Source organism: Ipomoea nil, unplaced genomic scaffold (assembly GCF_001879475.1).
Source record: "Ipomoea nil cultivar Tokyo-kokei standard unplaced genomic scaffold, Asagao_1.1 scaffold2848, whole genome shotgun sequence".
NCBI lineage: Eukaryota > Viridiplantae > Streptophyta > Magnoliopsida > Solanales > Convolvulaceae > Ipomoea > Ipomoea nil.
This window is the reverse complement of record NW_017619276.1, coordinates 1194149-1211124: the sequence shown is the minus strand read 5'-3', so window position 1 is coordinate 1211124 and position 16976 is coordinate 1194149. Positions and strand designations below refer to the sequence as shown.

The 16976-nt window shown below is 36.1% G+C and overlaps 1 protein-coding gene across 1 annotated transcript; it reads left to right on the top strand.

Annotated features, from left to right (window-relative positions):
• The first annotated feature begins 337 nt into the window (after window positions 1-337).
• On the top strand, window positions 338-3552 carry LOC109160586 (UNC93-like protein 3). Its single transcript, XM_019308871.1, has 10 exons — window positions 338-867; window positions 966-1129; window positions 1358-1421; window positions 1509-1622; window positions 1702-1746; window positions 1838-2088; window positions 2186-2276; window positions 2388-2500; window positions 2735-2849; window positions 3088-3552. Exons 1-10 carry the CDS (start codon window positions 706-708, stop codon window positions 3274-3276), a joined length of 1308 nt encoding a protein of 435 aa, XP_019164416.1. The 5' UTR covers window positions 338-705; the 3' UTR covers window positions 3277-3552.
• The last annotated feature ends 13424 nt before the right edge of the window (window positions 3553-16976 follow it).

Here is a 16976-nt window from a genome sequence, read left to right as displayed (position 1 = left end):
ACCCCCGTAGTATAAATATTGTCCTTCAATTTTTTTCTTGTACAGTATAAGAAGAACAATATATGTATCATTTTAAAAATTGAGAAACGATACTTGCACAGCTAATAATTCAGATATTATGAAGGGCATAAATTACAAATTTTTCAATAATATATTACTCCGTATAAGAGTGTGCGTATTTCCTTTTAACCCGGTTAAAAATAAAAAAGTAAAAATTAGAAATCGATATTATAATCCCGCCTATTGTCATCCCTTGATGCATAGATGCCTCTATGGCATCCAATTGAATTCTCCATGAATTTAAACTGCTGTTGTGGATTGCTCGCTTCGCCATGGAACCTCTAACTCCCTCGGAAGAATGCGGTAATGGGGCATTGGGTCTTATGCTCCAACAATGTCTAATAGGACTGCGCATAATGTACAACATATAAAGCTCAATGTATTACACGCTGACAAAAATTTCCTCTTTCAGCTCTAATTATAGCCGTCTGGGGCTGTCTCTATCGTGTATTATTATTATCAGATTCCTCATCAGAATCTTCAAAATCGAAGCTTTTCTTAATGTCGTCTCTAAGCCGGCGAACCCACTTACTCTTTTGTTTTGTTTGTTGTTTGTAAAAACTGTGGATATAAGAATATAATGTGTGTATACAAGTTGTTGGGGGTGTAAATTGGTATATTTTGTGGATTGGGTTTTTTTCTCAAATGGCTATCGATGTAGAATCAGAATCACCCCTTGTTGGGGATTATCAGAATCAAAGGGGATCTGTGAATCATGAAAAGGATGTTCATATTCTGAGCTGTGCCTTCTTGTTAATCTTCTTGGCTTATGGGGCTGCTCAGAATCTTGAAAGCACAATTAATACTGTGAGTTTCATTTTTATTTCTCTGTTTGTTGAACCTAAATATTTTTGTTTGTTTGTAAGTTATTTGTATTGAAAATAGAGATTTTGGGTTCTTTCCAGGAGGCAGATTTGGGGACAATATCTCTGGGGGTGTTGTATTTGTCATTTACTGTTTTCTCCATAGTTGCTTCTTTAGTGGTTAAGAAGATTGGGTCAAAGAATGCTCTGCTTCTTGGTACTACTGGCTATTGGTTGTTTATAGCTGCAAATTTGAAGCCCACTTGGTAAAGCTCCCTTTTTTTGCTCTTAAAGTAATACAGTTTTGAGTACTGAAATTACTTGAATGTGGGGTGGATCATGTAGTACGGTTTGCTTTGTTAGCTTTCCATGAAATATGCTGTGAGAATTTGATCATGAGGGTGCAGCAAATGCTACCTGCTAAGTGCCTAAAGCTTATATTACATTTAATAAGTTTGAAGAAATTTTTGAATCGTGAAAAACTGACTTTGCAGGTATACAATGATACCTGCTTCATTGTACCTGGGGTTTGCTGCGGCAATAATATGGGTTGGGCAGGCAAGAAACTAATTTTACTTTCATGTTTCAGCTGTTGATTTGCTGGTTTCTTTAATAGTAACCTTAACATTGCTTTGTCCTTGTCAGGGGACATATCTTACCTCCATAGCGGGGAGTCATGCAAGTGACCATAACCTCCACGAGGGGACTGTAATTGGTAAATTTAATGGAGAATTTTGGGGGATTTTTGCAAGTCACCAGGTGGATTTTTAAATACTAGTGCAATAGAAATTTTTATTGCCGAGTCATATATGTGAGGCTTTCGTGTAAAACGTTGCAGGTTGTTGGAAACCTTATAACTCTTGCTCTGTTGGGAGATGGAAAGGTATGCATGCAAGTCAAGAGCTTTTGTTTCTTGATTCGTTCTTGTTTAAATGTTTTTTGAACATTCATTTGTTGGTTATGGTTTGCTTCAGGGAGGAGGCGCCAGTGACACGACTGTACTCTTCATTGTATTTCTTTGTAGTATGACACTAGGTACTATTCTTATGTGCTTTCTAAGTAGGAGAAATGCTAAAGAGGAGGCTTCACCGCAAAATTCTTCTGTCAGTTTTCTCTCGACCGTGATCTCTTCGTCTAAGTCTATCTTCTCGTTATTGCTTGACGTTAGAATGCTGTTGGTCGTCCCCCTCATTGCATATTCAGGCTTACAACAAGCGTTCGTGTGGTAAACAGATGTACTTTTGTATTTAGGCAAATGCGTAATGTACTATGTAGCATGATGTTTCTCACCGTTACCTGTTTCATGCTCGTTTATGTTTCAGGGCTGAATTCACTAAGTATCTTGTACAGCCTAAAATGGGCGAGAGTGGCGTTGGTGGTGCAATGGCCATCTATGGACTCTTCGATGCAATTGTATGTCATGTCCCGTCCCTTCACAACGTGTAGTCTTGAAATTCCTTAAGCTTCATTTTGCCTTAGATATTAAGAGCATGTTCTCGCTTCATTTATGAACTTTTTTCTCAGTGTTCACTAGCTGCTGGTCGTTTCACCTTTGGTCTTAAATCAATCACTCTAATAGTGTCCGGTGGGGGTATTATTCAAGCTGTTGTATTGCTTTGGATTCTGCTAAATCACAGGTTTGGCGGAATCAGCTTTTACTTTTACTTTATTATTGAATTCGACCAGGAAAAATTGGAAAAATGTCACAATTGCACATATTTTACTTGTTTTTTTTTTTTTTTGAAACAAATATTTTAATTGTTTAATGGTTTAATTGCACACTTTTTAAATTCAGTGGCCCAATTGCACAAAAGGGGTAAGTTTAGTGGCGTATTTGACACTTTGTCCCTCATTTTTCTCTCTACTTGCAGTGTCGATTATGGAATAGTTGGCATACTTGTAATAGCAGGTTTGTGGGGAATCGGAGATGGAGTTCTCAATACCCAATTAAGTGCTTTGCTCGGGATACTGTACAAGCATGATTTGGTAATGGCTCTTACACGATCATTTATTGTGGCTTATTCTTTACCCATATACATGGTCTTAAGCTCAAGTTTTATCGTCTTTATAACCGTTACAATATGATCTCTCTGATTGTGGTATTATCTTGGAACAAGCTCGGGCTACTATGTGCTTGGTCTATAATGGCTAATCTGATGCATTTTCACCTTGACTCTCGCGATATGCCTCAAATATTTGATAGGCTTTTGGCTTGTGTTAACAGGAAGGAGCGTTTTCTCAGCTTAAGCTTTGGCAGAGCTTTACAATTGCGATCGTGTTCTTCTCGAGCCCGCTCATCTCTTTGAAAGCAATGTTAGTGATCATGTTTGCTGTACTTTGCATCTCCATGGTTGCAGTGCTTTTTCTGATGCTCAAGGTAGAAAAAGCGTTTTCGAATCCTGATTCTTTGTAGATGCCAAGAACCATTACGAGTTGTTACCAACTTCATCGCATCTATCACCGTTTAGTTTGTTTTTTTGTTTTTCGTTTTTCGTTTTTCGTTTTACAGTTGAATTGCAGTGTTTTATATATCACAATGCATTCAACTTTTCAATGTGGATCTGTCATAGCTTCAATACCAAGAAGCTTTCTATGTTTTGAAAATGTCAAATTGAAGGGTTGTGACTTGTGAGAATATATTTGCACCTTGATGTTCATCTTTGTAATAGATTTATTCCATTGCTCCGTCTTCCATATGTATTTGAAAGGTGGCCACGGGTCAGTTGAGAACCAAACCAGCCCTGAACCAGCTTGGGCAAAAAGGACTTGGGCCTGGGATTTCTCAGGGGAGGCTTGGGCTCTATAGAGGAAGATTGAGGTTTGCCCACCTCTACTTCTACTATACCATTTAGAATAGGATTTTTAGAAAACTCAATTGCTGAATCATTATCATAGAAATTGAAGTTCCTTAGATCTTAATGTCTAATATACAATGTTGCAGAAGGCAGGCGTTAGCTGGGCACCCTGGGGACGCCTAGTGCCTGGAGCGTCTTAGTGGTTCCTAGATGCTGCATAGGGGTCAAGTAATTTGAGTATATCGTCTTCACTTTTTTCATTTAGGGATGAGAGTTGTTAGACTATTATAATTCCCTAAATTAGTCAACTGCATACGTGAGATGATTAATTGAGTACATGACTAGAGGAATATAGAAGAGGAGTGGCCGAGTAAGTAAAAAAAAAAAAATCAATCGACCGAGTTGAGCGCAAACTCGGCCAAGTTGGACACCGACTAGGCCGAGTTAGGCGCCCAACTCGGCTCCTTTTGGGGCGCCTAGTCGGTCAGTTGACAAAAAGCCGTCTAGCGTCGAAATTGCCTTGACCTAAGGACGCCTAGAGCCTAATTGACGCCTAGGCAGTCGTCTATGTCAATTTTTACAACATTGATAATATATAGTTTATCTGCCTTTCTAGCCACTTTTTCCTCTAGACTTTCAACCATTATATTTTCTTGAATATAGAATAAAATAGGGAGTTTTTAAATGGATCAAACAAAAATGGATAGATTTTGAATCTTGGACAATTTGAGAGATGACTGTTTGTGTTTAAGTTGGTCAAAAATGTGTTTCATAAACATGTTTGACATGATTTCGAAAACAAAATTTTGATTATTTCTAAAAAAAAATGAACTAATCCCAAAATACATATAGGCATTAAACGCGTTTGAAAGAATTTAAAAAATAAATCTATGAATAAGATTAATTGAGAGAATTAAAATGTGCGTGTGCATATAAAGCATTTTGATGTGTGCTTATTAAGTATGTATTATGTGCGACATAGGGAGATATTTAAAATGCACACATCATAATACTCCATATGCACGTATTTTTAATTCTTCCAATTAATCTCATCCATAAATCTATTTTTTTAATGCACCAGATTAATGCATCATATTGGTTCTCATGGAGATGTTCGTTCTTATATGATCTTATATATATATGTATGTATGTACACATATATATGTATATGTATATATATGTGTGTGTGTGTGTACATATACATACCCATATATATACATATACATATATATGTGTACATATACATATACATATATATGTGTACATACACATATATATATATATATATATATATATATATATATATATATATATATATATATATGGGTTGGTGCATGTGCGAAGAGTTTCTCAGGTGAAAGATGTGGTGAGATTCGAGTTGTTGACCTAATCTAGATCAACGGCTCAAATCAAGGAATTTTTTATTTTTTTATTTTTAAATCGCGCTTCTTAGAAACTGGTTGCATTCTCCTCCTACCATTGTTAAACTGATGCACCTTAATGTTCAAAATTATGCACGTTAAGTTTCAAACTGATGCACCTTAAGTGTCGCATTGACCCATCTTAAGTGTCAAACTAATGCACCTTAAAGTGTCAAACTGATGCACCTTAATTGTCAAACTTTTGAGTCACCTTAAGTGTCAAACTAACGCACCTTAAGTGTTGAATTGACGCATCTTAGGTGTTGAATTGGCGCACCTTAAGTTTAAAATGGCGCACCTTAAGTTTTTAAAATGGAGCACCTTAAGTGTTAAAATGACGCATCTTAAGTGTTAAATGTCGCACCGTAAGTGTTAAAATGACACACCTTAAGTGTAAAATTGACGCACCTTAAGTATCAAACGGACGCACCTTAAGTGTATAATTGACGCACCTTAATTGTCAAACTGATGCATCTTAACCTTTAAACATATGCACCTTAAGATACAAACTTACACACCTTAGCTTAAGCTTTAAACATAAGCACTTTAAGATTTAAACTTAGGCACCTAACGCTATAAACTTACGCACCTTAAGCTTTCAACAACATGCAAAATTACCATAATGTCACCACGTTTTTTTTTTTTTTTTTTTTTTTTTTTTTTTTTTTTTTTTTTTTTTTAAATTTATCTTCATTCTGGGCTATTGACTTTGACAAGACCAATGACTATGATTAATCCGCATGTTTCACCGAGGAGAAGTTTCGCACCTGATCCCTTATATATATAGCACATTAAGTTACGGTACTCATACTGCTCAGTAGACACCAATACGCCATCTAGGGTTCTGAGTCAAGTATGAGACAAATATGGCTGACGGTCTACCGTTAAGAGGCAACACAACAGGAACATCAACTGTGGCTGGAGATCTACACGATCATCGCTTCCGTTTATACGAGGTCAGGTATCTCGTATTATTATTCAATATAGTTGGATTATTTATGTCTAACAGTTGGTATCAGAGCATAGAAAATTATTTGGTTTGAAAAATATTTATGTCAAGAAAATTATTTTTTGTACTCCATTCTTGGTGCATACGGATGCATACGACGCCGTTTTGGAGTAACGGTGCTGTTAGTGGCACCGTTTCACTCCACCAATCATTTTTTTTTTTTAAATACAAAAGCTTCAGTACATCGTTTCCTCTCCCATATCACTTCCCTCTACTACAGAACATAGCTCTTTCTTCTCCCACATGATTCCCTCCACCTGCTCCGATTGTCGCCATTTTCGTTAGCTTTTCTTCCACATTTTCTCGGGTTTGCTCACTTTCATCGTCGCCATTGTCGCCGGCCTCAGTCGTCGTTGTCGCAGAGCACTTCCTCTCTACAGCTGAGCTCAACTTCTTTCTAAGATAGGTATTATGCATTTTACATTGTTACATTATAGATTTATATAAAATAAGCATGAATTTTCAGTATACATTTTTGTAATTTTAGACTAGGGTTTTGCACTGTTTAAAAAATGTATGAATGTATAGTTATATGATTATGAATGTGTATGTTTATGATTATGAATGTGTATGTTTATCATTATGACCATATCTGTCTCATCTTTGGTGCTTTTTGAGATTGTACTTATGCAGTTCTAAATATGTGATTATGAATGTGTATGTTTATCATTATGAATGTATTGATCATAGCTTATGAATGTGTAGTTATTAAGTTATGGTTGTTTAGTTGTGAAATTATGGATGTGTAGTTATGCAATTCTATATGTATAGCTATTAGTTTATGGAAGTGTAGTTTAAGAATTCTGAATGTGGTATACTTATGAGTTTATGAATTTGTAGTTATAAGATTCTGGATGTATAGTACTGAGTTTATGAATTTCTATTCATACAAATATGAAAGGGGTATATTTATGAGTTTATGGATATGTAGTTATACAATTCTGTAAGTATAGTTGTGTGTTTATGGAATTGTATTTATACAAATTTGGATATAGTACTCTGTGCACCTTACTCTGTGCACCGAACTGCATTCAAGTCTTTTTAGCATAATTTGCCTTACAGGTATATTTATGAGTTTATGGATATATAGTTATACAATTCTGGAAGTATAGTTGTGTGTTTATGGAATTGTATTTATACAAATTTGGATATAGTACTCTGTGCATCAAACTGCATTCAAGTCTTTTTAGCATAATTTGCCTTGTGGGTATAGTTATGAGTTTATGGATATGTAGTTATACAATTCTGGAAGTATAGTTGTGTGTTTATGGAATTGTATTTATACAAATTTGGATATAGTACTCTGTGCACCTTACTCTGTGCACCAAACTGCATTCAAGTCTTTTTAGCATAATTTGCCTTGTGGGTATAGTTATGAGTTTATGGATATGTAGTTATACAATTTTGGAAGTATAGTTGTGTGTTTATGGAATTGTATTTATACAAATTTGGATATAGTACTCTGTGAACCTTACTTTGTGCACCAAACTGCATTCAAGTCTTTTTAACATAACTTTGTATGATTTTTATTTGCAGAAATGGAAGACTCAAATCCGAGAGATGAAACTACACTCGGACAATTCGTCAAGTCAGTAAGGAAGACAAAAACCAGAGCGATATTGAACTCGCAGACTGCTCAGCTCACCCATGCACAAAACGATGGACATCAAATCATAGATTCTGCCGAGCCTTCCACAAGGCAACAACTAGAAGCTCTCAAAAGAAAGAGGGCACAGCCAGCAAAATGAAAACAAGTACATAAACCTGACATAGATTACTTCAGCACGCGGATGGGTCCCAGACAAATGTTTGAACTTGTCCAATGCCTATCACAGGATCAGAAGGATGCTGTTGTTGATATGGGTTTTGGAGGCCTGCCACATATGCAATTCTCAAGTAATTATTCACAATTGGTTGAGTATCTTCTGAAAAGATTTGATGTTTTCAAGTCAGACTTTGTATTGGAGGGTGATATTCTGCATGTCAATGAAGAGGACATTGAATACACGTTGGGGATCCCCCGGGGAAAGAGGGATGTTGAGGAGGGGACAATATCTAAGGAAAACTCTACAGCTGCGTATAATAAGCTCCTAACTGACTGGAGGAAGAGGTGGAATGTCCAGGCAGAGTCACCCATAACAACCAAGATGCCTGATGAGATAATCAGAAGAGGTGACCATGGTGATGCTTTCAAGAGAGACTTTGTGGTGTTCGCTGTTTCCTGCCTGCTCCGAGGAAACACTGGAAGATATGCCAACTACAGAGTTCTTAAGTCGTTGATCAACATCCGGGCAATTCCAAGACTGAATTGGTGCCGATACACATACAGGTCTCTCATTGATTCAATTGAGATTTACAAGGAACATCCTACAAGATCCTTTGCAGGGCCAATGGTATTCATCCTGGTAAGATCCTATTATACATAAAGTGTTTTTAATTATGGAATTATAGTTATGCAATTATGGATGTGTAGTTATGCAATTCTGGATGTGTAGTTTTGCAATTATGGAATTATAGTTGCAAATATGGATTTGTAGTCATGCTATTCTGAATGTGTAGTTGTGCAATTATGGATGTGTACTTATGCAATTCTAAATGTGTAATTATGTAATTATGGATGTGTACTTATGCAATTTTCGAATTATAGTTATGCAATTATGGATGTCTAGTTATGTAATTATGCATGTGTATTTTTTCAATTATGAAATTATAGTTTTGCAGTTATGAAATTATAGTTATGAAATTATGGAATTATAGTTATGCAATTATGGATGTGTGGTTATGCAATTATGGATGTGTGGTTTTGCAGTTATGGAATTATAGTTTTGCAATTATGGAATTATAGTTATGGAATTATGGAATTATAGTTATGCAATTCTGAATGTGTAGTTTTGCAATTATGAAATTATAGTTATGCAACTATGGATTTGTGGTCATGCAATTCTGAACGTGTAGTTGTGCAATTGTGGAATTATAGATATCCAATCATGCATGTGTAGTTATGCAAGTAGTTATTCAATTCTTTAACATGCTCTTCTGTAATTTTTGAAGCTGTTCTATTTCGATCGGGTAGGGTTCAAAGGCATGGTTGTCAACCAAACATTTCCTGCAATCAAAGCATGGACAAAGATGCTCGTACGTAAGAGGGTATTAGCTGAAATAAAGTCAGGGGGGTTTGGAAAGGGGAAAGTTATCCATAGATTTCAAAGGCCAACCACCATTGCAACAACATCATCACCCAGACCTGCACCTGCTGCGATACCTAGACCAGTACCCAGCCCTGTTGCTACACCAACCGTCCCAACTCAATCTGTGCCACTCTCTAATGTTGATAGAGTGACACGTGTGCTTCAGAGGCTTACAACAGATGTACTGGAATTCGGTCAGGTCATGTCTGATATCGGCAAGCAAGGGGCACCAGTTGAGATCATGAAGAAGGATTTTTCGGGAATCTCCACGATGCTGAGTGCTGCAAGCACGATTCAACCCACTTCTAGCCCAACTGCCTCGCAACTGGATGACATATTCTTCGGAAGTGAAAGCTTCACGGCAGCAGTTGATTCTTTGGTGGAAGCCTTAGAAAAAAACCAGAAAAGAAATGGAACTAGAACCCCTGTCCTTTGAGCTACTTGGACGCTCTACTCCAACCCCACCACAATCTCAAGAGCAACCTTTGGACACCTTGGTGGAGAACATTGTGAGGAGTGCAGGAGTATCAACCTCGAAGGAGAAGGAAGCAACTCCATCGCTAATTAGAGTGCCATTTGAAAAATCCATCACTCCTATTACACCTGCTGCCCAAGCTGTTGCTGAGATTGATGACTTTGATAGGTAGGTTAATGCTTTCTTATGTAGGTTTAAACTATGAATATGATGTTCAATTGATCAATAATTATGAATCTGAAGTTTGATTATTATGAATATGTTCTTATTCAACTCTTGACATTGATTGTTACAATTATGGATATATAGTTCTCAAATTATGGATATATAGTTTACAGATTATGGAAGTGTAGTTATGCAATTCTGGATTTATACTTGTGAAGTTATGAATTTGTAGTTATGCAATCCTGGATGTATAGTTGTTAGTTTATGGATCTTTATTTATGAATATATGGTATCATAACTGCCTATGTTTTTTGTAAACAACAGTGCTATGCAAGAAAGCGAATCTGACGTCGAAGATGTCACCGTGAGGAAAAGACCTGTGCGGAAATTAAAAAACATCCCACTTTATTTGAGGTTGCCGTACTGGACGAAGAATAAAGGCTCCATCCATAATGCAACTGCCAAAGAAAATGTCATTTCAAACTACTCATTTTTGGAAGCCTCAAATGAGCACCCAGGAGGGTATGTTTCCATCGACATATTTTACTTGAATTTTATTTATTAATTTATGTTCTTTTATTTATTTATTTATTTTTTGTGTTGTAGAGAGATATTGTTCAAATACGGTGACTACTACTTATCAAGGGATGATTTTGCCACTCTAGGCAATGGTGAGGTACTCAGCAACTTCTTAGATGTCTGGTCATTGCGTTTTACATTGCTAAACACGTCCCGTGCAGTTGGGGACATAAAGCGAGTCTATTTCTCCACGCTAGTACATGTAAGTGTTTTTTTGTTTTTTTTTTTTTTTGTTTTGTTTTGTTTTGTTTGTTTTTTTTTGACTTTCAAACACCTATTTTAAAAATTTGAATTTACATAAAGAGTCATATAACAGTAATTACACTAAAAGTAGTTATAGATATTTATTTGTGCAATTATGGATGTGTAGTTATGCAATTCTAGATGTGTAGTTGTGAAATTCTGGTTTTATAGTTTTGTAATTCTAGAATTATAGTTTTGCAATTATGGATCTATAGTTATGCAATTCTGGAAGTGTAGTTATATAATTCTGTATGTATAACTTTAACATTTTCAAAGTATATTATATGAATTATGAATACTCATTCCTGCATTTGTATATACAGCTGTAGATTGATCCAAATGACCAGTGGATGAAGGATCTCCCAACTGACATAAAAAAGCAGAATTTCAATGAACGATTAAGATATGAAATATCCAGCTTTGGGAACCTAGATATCAGTGACGCAGAGTTAGTAAGTTCTATTACCCATGTCCAATTTGACTTTATCATGTCCAAAAAATATTAACATTGCTTTAACTTTGAATAGGAATTAGATATTTTTCGCAGTTCATCGCCATGGTCACTACTTTTTAGTCTGCTTTAACATAAAAGAACATAAAGTACAGGTCATAGACAACAAGGAGTTATCAGCTGATGTTTCAGAGAGGGACAAATATGGCGACTGCCCACACTTGTTGTTAAAATTGATAAAAAAAACCTTGACCTTCTTATCATTACCTATATATTGACTTTAAAGCATTATCAACACTAAACTAATTTTTTGTCCAGATTGAAGCATTCAACGATTACCTTAAAGCCGAGTGCTACTCCTTATATGTGAGATTGCAAAATGTTGCAATAGAGTTCTTTAAGTTGGACTGGGCAAACACCGAAAATGTCACCGATTGCGGAATATATGTACTCCGACATATGGAGACATACCGAGGGACTCTACAAGACTGGCAGCCAGGATTCAAGAAGAATATGCGCTTGAATGTAAGAGTACAATAAATATATTACTTTCAAAATACATTAAAAAAACTGCATAAAACTAATTACTTAACGTTCTTTATTTACAGGCAAACTTCATATATGAATTGCGAGCGAAATATGCTACCAATCTCATAAAGTGGAGGATGAACGCGGTCAGGGGGGAGGTTCTACAAGCGGCCAAAGGTGTCTCCAAGAAGAAGTGAATGAATATATATCTTCGACATGTTGACTGCATTCTAACAATGTGAAACTTTTTATGTTTTACATTAACAATGTGACTTGACTCTGTGAATGCATGACGCTAAAATTGAATACCAATTTACTTCTGATCTATGCAATTCAATTTTTTTTTTCACGTATCAAATCTAAAATTGCATGACTACACATACGTAACTTCATAACTATAGATCCATAAATGCATAACTACAAATCCATAAGTTAATAACTGTACATCCATAATTGCATAACTACATGTCCATAACTATATAACTATACATCCATTATTTCGTAACTACAAAGTCCATCACTATGGAAACTACACATCCATAATTGCATGACTACACATCCATAATTGCATAACTATAATTCCATAATTGCATAACTATAATTCCATAATTGCAAAACTACACATCCATAATTGCATAACTATACACTCATAATTGTATAACTATAATTCCATAATTGCATAACTGTAAATCCATAATTGCAAAACTACATATCCAGAATTATAAAACTATAAATCCAGAATTGCATAAGTTCAATGATAACAACTTGTATTTCTCAATCTACACCTACATTGTCGGGCTTGAAGGATTTTGTACACCACCACTTGAAGATGAAACACTACACTCTTCAATATGCACATACCCAATCTCAGCTTCAACATTTTTCTTTGCATCGTCAACAGCTTCATCACACAATTTTCTAGCTACACTACTATCTTGACTAGAAACAACTAATCTTTGAAATTTCCTACTAATATCAAAAACCCAAATTGAAGGAGGGACACCAACATTATAAACCATAGAATCAATGTTGACATTCCTACCATCAATAACCTTTTTAGTCCATCTTTTAAGGATATATTTGTCAGGGATACTAGAAACACAATGTTCATGAAGAATGCGTAGACAATGACAACATAGAATTCCTAACTTAGAAATCAACTTGCAACTACAAGAAATGTCCAAGTTGGCTGGGTTAAAACTAACTTCATGCCTTATAATGTCTATATATGGCCGCTCCACGTGATACTTGTGTTAACGGCTATCATTCAACGCCATTTCTTGATGACAAACACTGCCTTTCATAAATTGTTCCTCAAACAAAAAATATATCTCAATAGTATATACCTCTCTAGCATGTGAAAGAAGTTTTACGTGCTCCATCATCATAGCGGGTACCCCTTGAGCACAACGAAAATCTTCACCATTCTCTTTACTTCTCCATTCAGAAATTATGCTTACAAACGATGAATAGAAATCACAAAGACCAGCTGTCTTAGACAACCTTCTAGAAATCAAATGATTTATAGTTTCACTCATTTGTGACGACAAAATGCCCCCAGAAAAATAATCCTTGTTAAATGCTGGACACTACTTCTCCCTACAGTCATAAAGCTTTTCTAACCAAGTATTCTTGTGACATTTATAGTCAGTCACCAACCTGAAAATGATAAGACAAAATCACTAATGTTTATGAAGCAGAATAACAAACAACATCACCACATCTCTAACACATGCTCAGAACTCTACTGCTATATATGCATAATTGGAATACTATATATCCATAATTGATAGACTATATATCCATAATCCATATACTACATTTCCGGAGATCACCAGTCAGTTCAACTGCTATATATGCATAATTGAAATACTATATATCCATAATTGATAGACTATACATCCATAATCCATATACTACATTTCCAGGGACCACTAGTCAGTTCAACTACTATACATCCATAATTGCTATACTATACATCCATAATTGTTAAACTATATATCCATTATAGTAATAAAATTATTCGTCGATTTTTTTTTAATTTTTTTTAATTTTTTTTAATTTTTTTTAATTTTTTAATTAAAAATAAAATTAAAAATTTAAAATTTAAAAATTTAGTAATAAAACATAAGGTTTCTATAGTTATTTCTTAGAAACTATTTACGAAAGTGGTTGTAAAATTGTTCAAAAGATTGTTTTAACCATCTAAATACATAAAAAAAACTAAAATTAAGAGCTAAAGAAGCATTTTTTTGAGAAATTAGTGGACCAAACCGCATTTGGCAGTTTGCGGTGTATATATCTCCTTCCGAAACTTTTCCCACATTTTCAACAAAAAAAAATAAAAAATAAAAAATAAAAAAATAAATATATCGCCGAACCGGCCGGCCGCGGAGGAGGCCGCCGAGGCCATTCCTCGCGGCGCCCTACCACTGCCTATTGCTTAGGCGCGATTTTTGCAACACTGATAATTCATATACATCCATAATAAATATACTAAATGATCAGAAAGCCTAATACTATATACATATGAAATATATTCCAATAATACTATAAATATACAATATAATTCAATAAAAACTATTAATTACTAACATACATTGTCCAATAAAATTGAAATTCAGCTTCGGTCTCTGTGTATTTCAACACGTAGTTAAACATATCCAAGAAATCCTTATTATTCCTTAACGTCTTGATATGCTTCTTTGCATTCTCACCAATATGCCATATGCAAAGACGGTGACGTGATGTTGGAAACACTTTAGAAATAGCAGCAGCCATAGCTGCACATTGATCTGTCATGATAGACTGTGGACACTTGCCACCCATAGATCTTAAAAACGCTTTAAACAACCACACAAACGATTCTATCCTCTCGTTCATCAAAAACGCGCATCCAAACATTACATTCATGCAATGATGATTCATCCCTACGAAAGGGCCACAAATCATATCATATTTGTTGGTGCGATATGTTGTATCATGCACTAACAAATTCCCAAACACCTCATAATCTCGTCTCATTTGACCATCCCTCAAAAAAAAAAAAACTGCACAATTTTGCATCCAAATCAAGTTCAAAATCAAAGAAAAAATCAGACTCGGTAGACTGCCTCCTCCTAAATATTTCAATTAAAAAGTTAGAATCAGTTCCATCCAATCGCTTGACTGTATCAGTAGCCATTGAATTATAAGCATCTCTATTGGTGAAACCAACTAATGGAGACCCCCATGTTTGGTGTTTTAGGAACCTAATACCATCCGCCAGTGCAACTCCACGGTCCTTCAAACCTTGTAAATATAAGAGCTGATTATCTCTAACACTTCTATGTGAACGAAGTAGATGACTCTTGTTGAACATACATAACTCAAGATTGTGCACTTTCTCATGTTTTGTAACTGTCCACAACCCATCATCACCCACGTCAAACTGAACAAATGTTTCACACCCTGTCCTTGTGTCAATTTTTGAATAAGCCTTAACCCCACTGTTTGCCTTATAACCAGCCTTAGAACAACAAAAGTTCTTCATTTGGATTGTTATCTACGAATATAGACTCTTGGACTACTACGGTTAATTTCGAGACTACCTTCCCCCTGCATTTAAGGCACGTCAAGCAAGTCTCGAAGGGGCAATTTGTAAGCATTGAAAATTTAAATAATATTGTTGGACCGTGGTGGATAATTGATCATTAAATTAATTACCTTAATTAAGCTAGTTGGACAAATATTTATTCAATTGGGTTAATTAAATGCCCTATTGAATAATTAATTGGTTTAATTACTTAATTAAATGTAATTGAATGTTGGATTGTTCGGCCCAAGATATGAAATATTTAATTGAGTCGGACCAGGCCGCTTAGAGTAATTGGGTTGCCTAATTAGCGGGTTTGACTTGGCTTCGGCCCATCAAGAAATTATATGTGGATTATATAATTTGGAAGGAATTTGAATATTTGATATTATTTGAAAATTTGATGAAATCATGAATCTGGACGCAATGGTGTCCCGATACATTCCCTAATTTAATTAAAATAATTAAATTAAATTATGGGATAGAGTTGGTTAGAGATTTCTTCTCTACACTCACCAATATAAATAGTGGTTTTATTTTCAAGAATGGGGACTCTGGGAATTCTGCATAACTAAGCTCTGCCGAAATCTCACCCGGATATCATCTGGAACACGCCCGCAGTTGTACTGCGTATACCGCGCTGAGGAACACGCCACTTGAACATCGGAAGCCCTTCTTTGAAGATCAAGCTGCATATTAGCCCTTCATTGAAGATCAAGCTACATAACTCCGGAGGCCCTTCAGCAAGGAACTACTCCCAGTTCGGTATACTCCCGAACTCGGCATACTTCCAATTCGGCATTCTCCCAAACTCGGCATACTTCCAGTTCAACATACTTTGAACTTGGATTACTTCCAGTTCGGCACACTCTCGAACTTGGCATACTTCCAGTTCAGCATACTCTGGACTCGGCATACTTCCAACAAGGAACTAATTCAAATTCAGCATACTCTGAACTCGGCACACTTCCAATTCGGCATATTCTGAATTCGGCTCACTTCTAATAGGCATACTTCTAGTAGAGAATCAGAGGGCTTCTCCTATACAGAGATTGTACCCCTTCCCATTTGATATATACTTGATACTACTTGTAACTGATATTTTGAATTTTGAATATATACAATTCAAATTTTTCGCGTTTACATATTTTGGCACGCCTAGTGGGACAGCTCTGCCTCTCATCTCTCTACTACTACTATACCTCTACCTGCGCATCAAATGGCATCGAACAACCCCATGTTCAGGAGGACCTATGCCCAAGCTACCAAGTCCAAGTCTACTCCTGTAGCTAGCTCTTGCGCTACCCAGAAAATGCAAGGTCTGCTGACAAGGAACCGCGCAAAGGATTTGGGGGTCCAAGTGCCTGAACCTCAGTCCATGGCATGACGTGTGGTTTGAAGGCTTGACAAGGCCCCTGCTGCCTCAAAGGCAATTGCTTTTGCTGGAAGTCCACCCTCTCCCAAGGGAGCTACCGATGGTGGTAGTCTAACTTCTATGCAAGGGAACGCTAGTAGCGGGAACACTTCCCCCGTAACTCCGCCACATCCATTATGGAAGGCTGCACCTGAGTGGTTGCATGTCTACAATGTCATGCCGACCATGGCGACAAACACAGAGTCTGTGGAGGAGCAATTAGCTAGAATTTCTAAGTCTCTGGAAGGAATGGCTGTCGCTCTCCAAAATC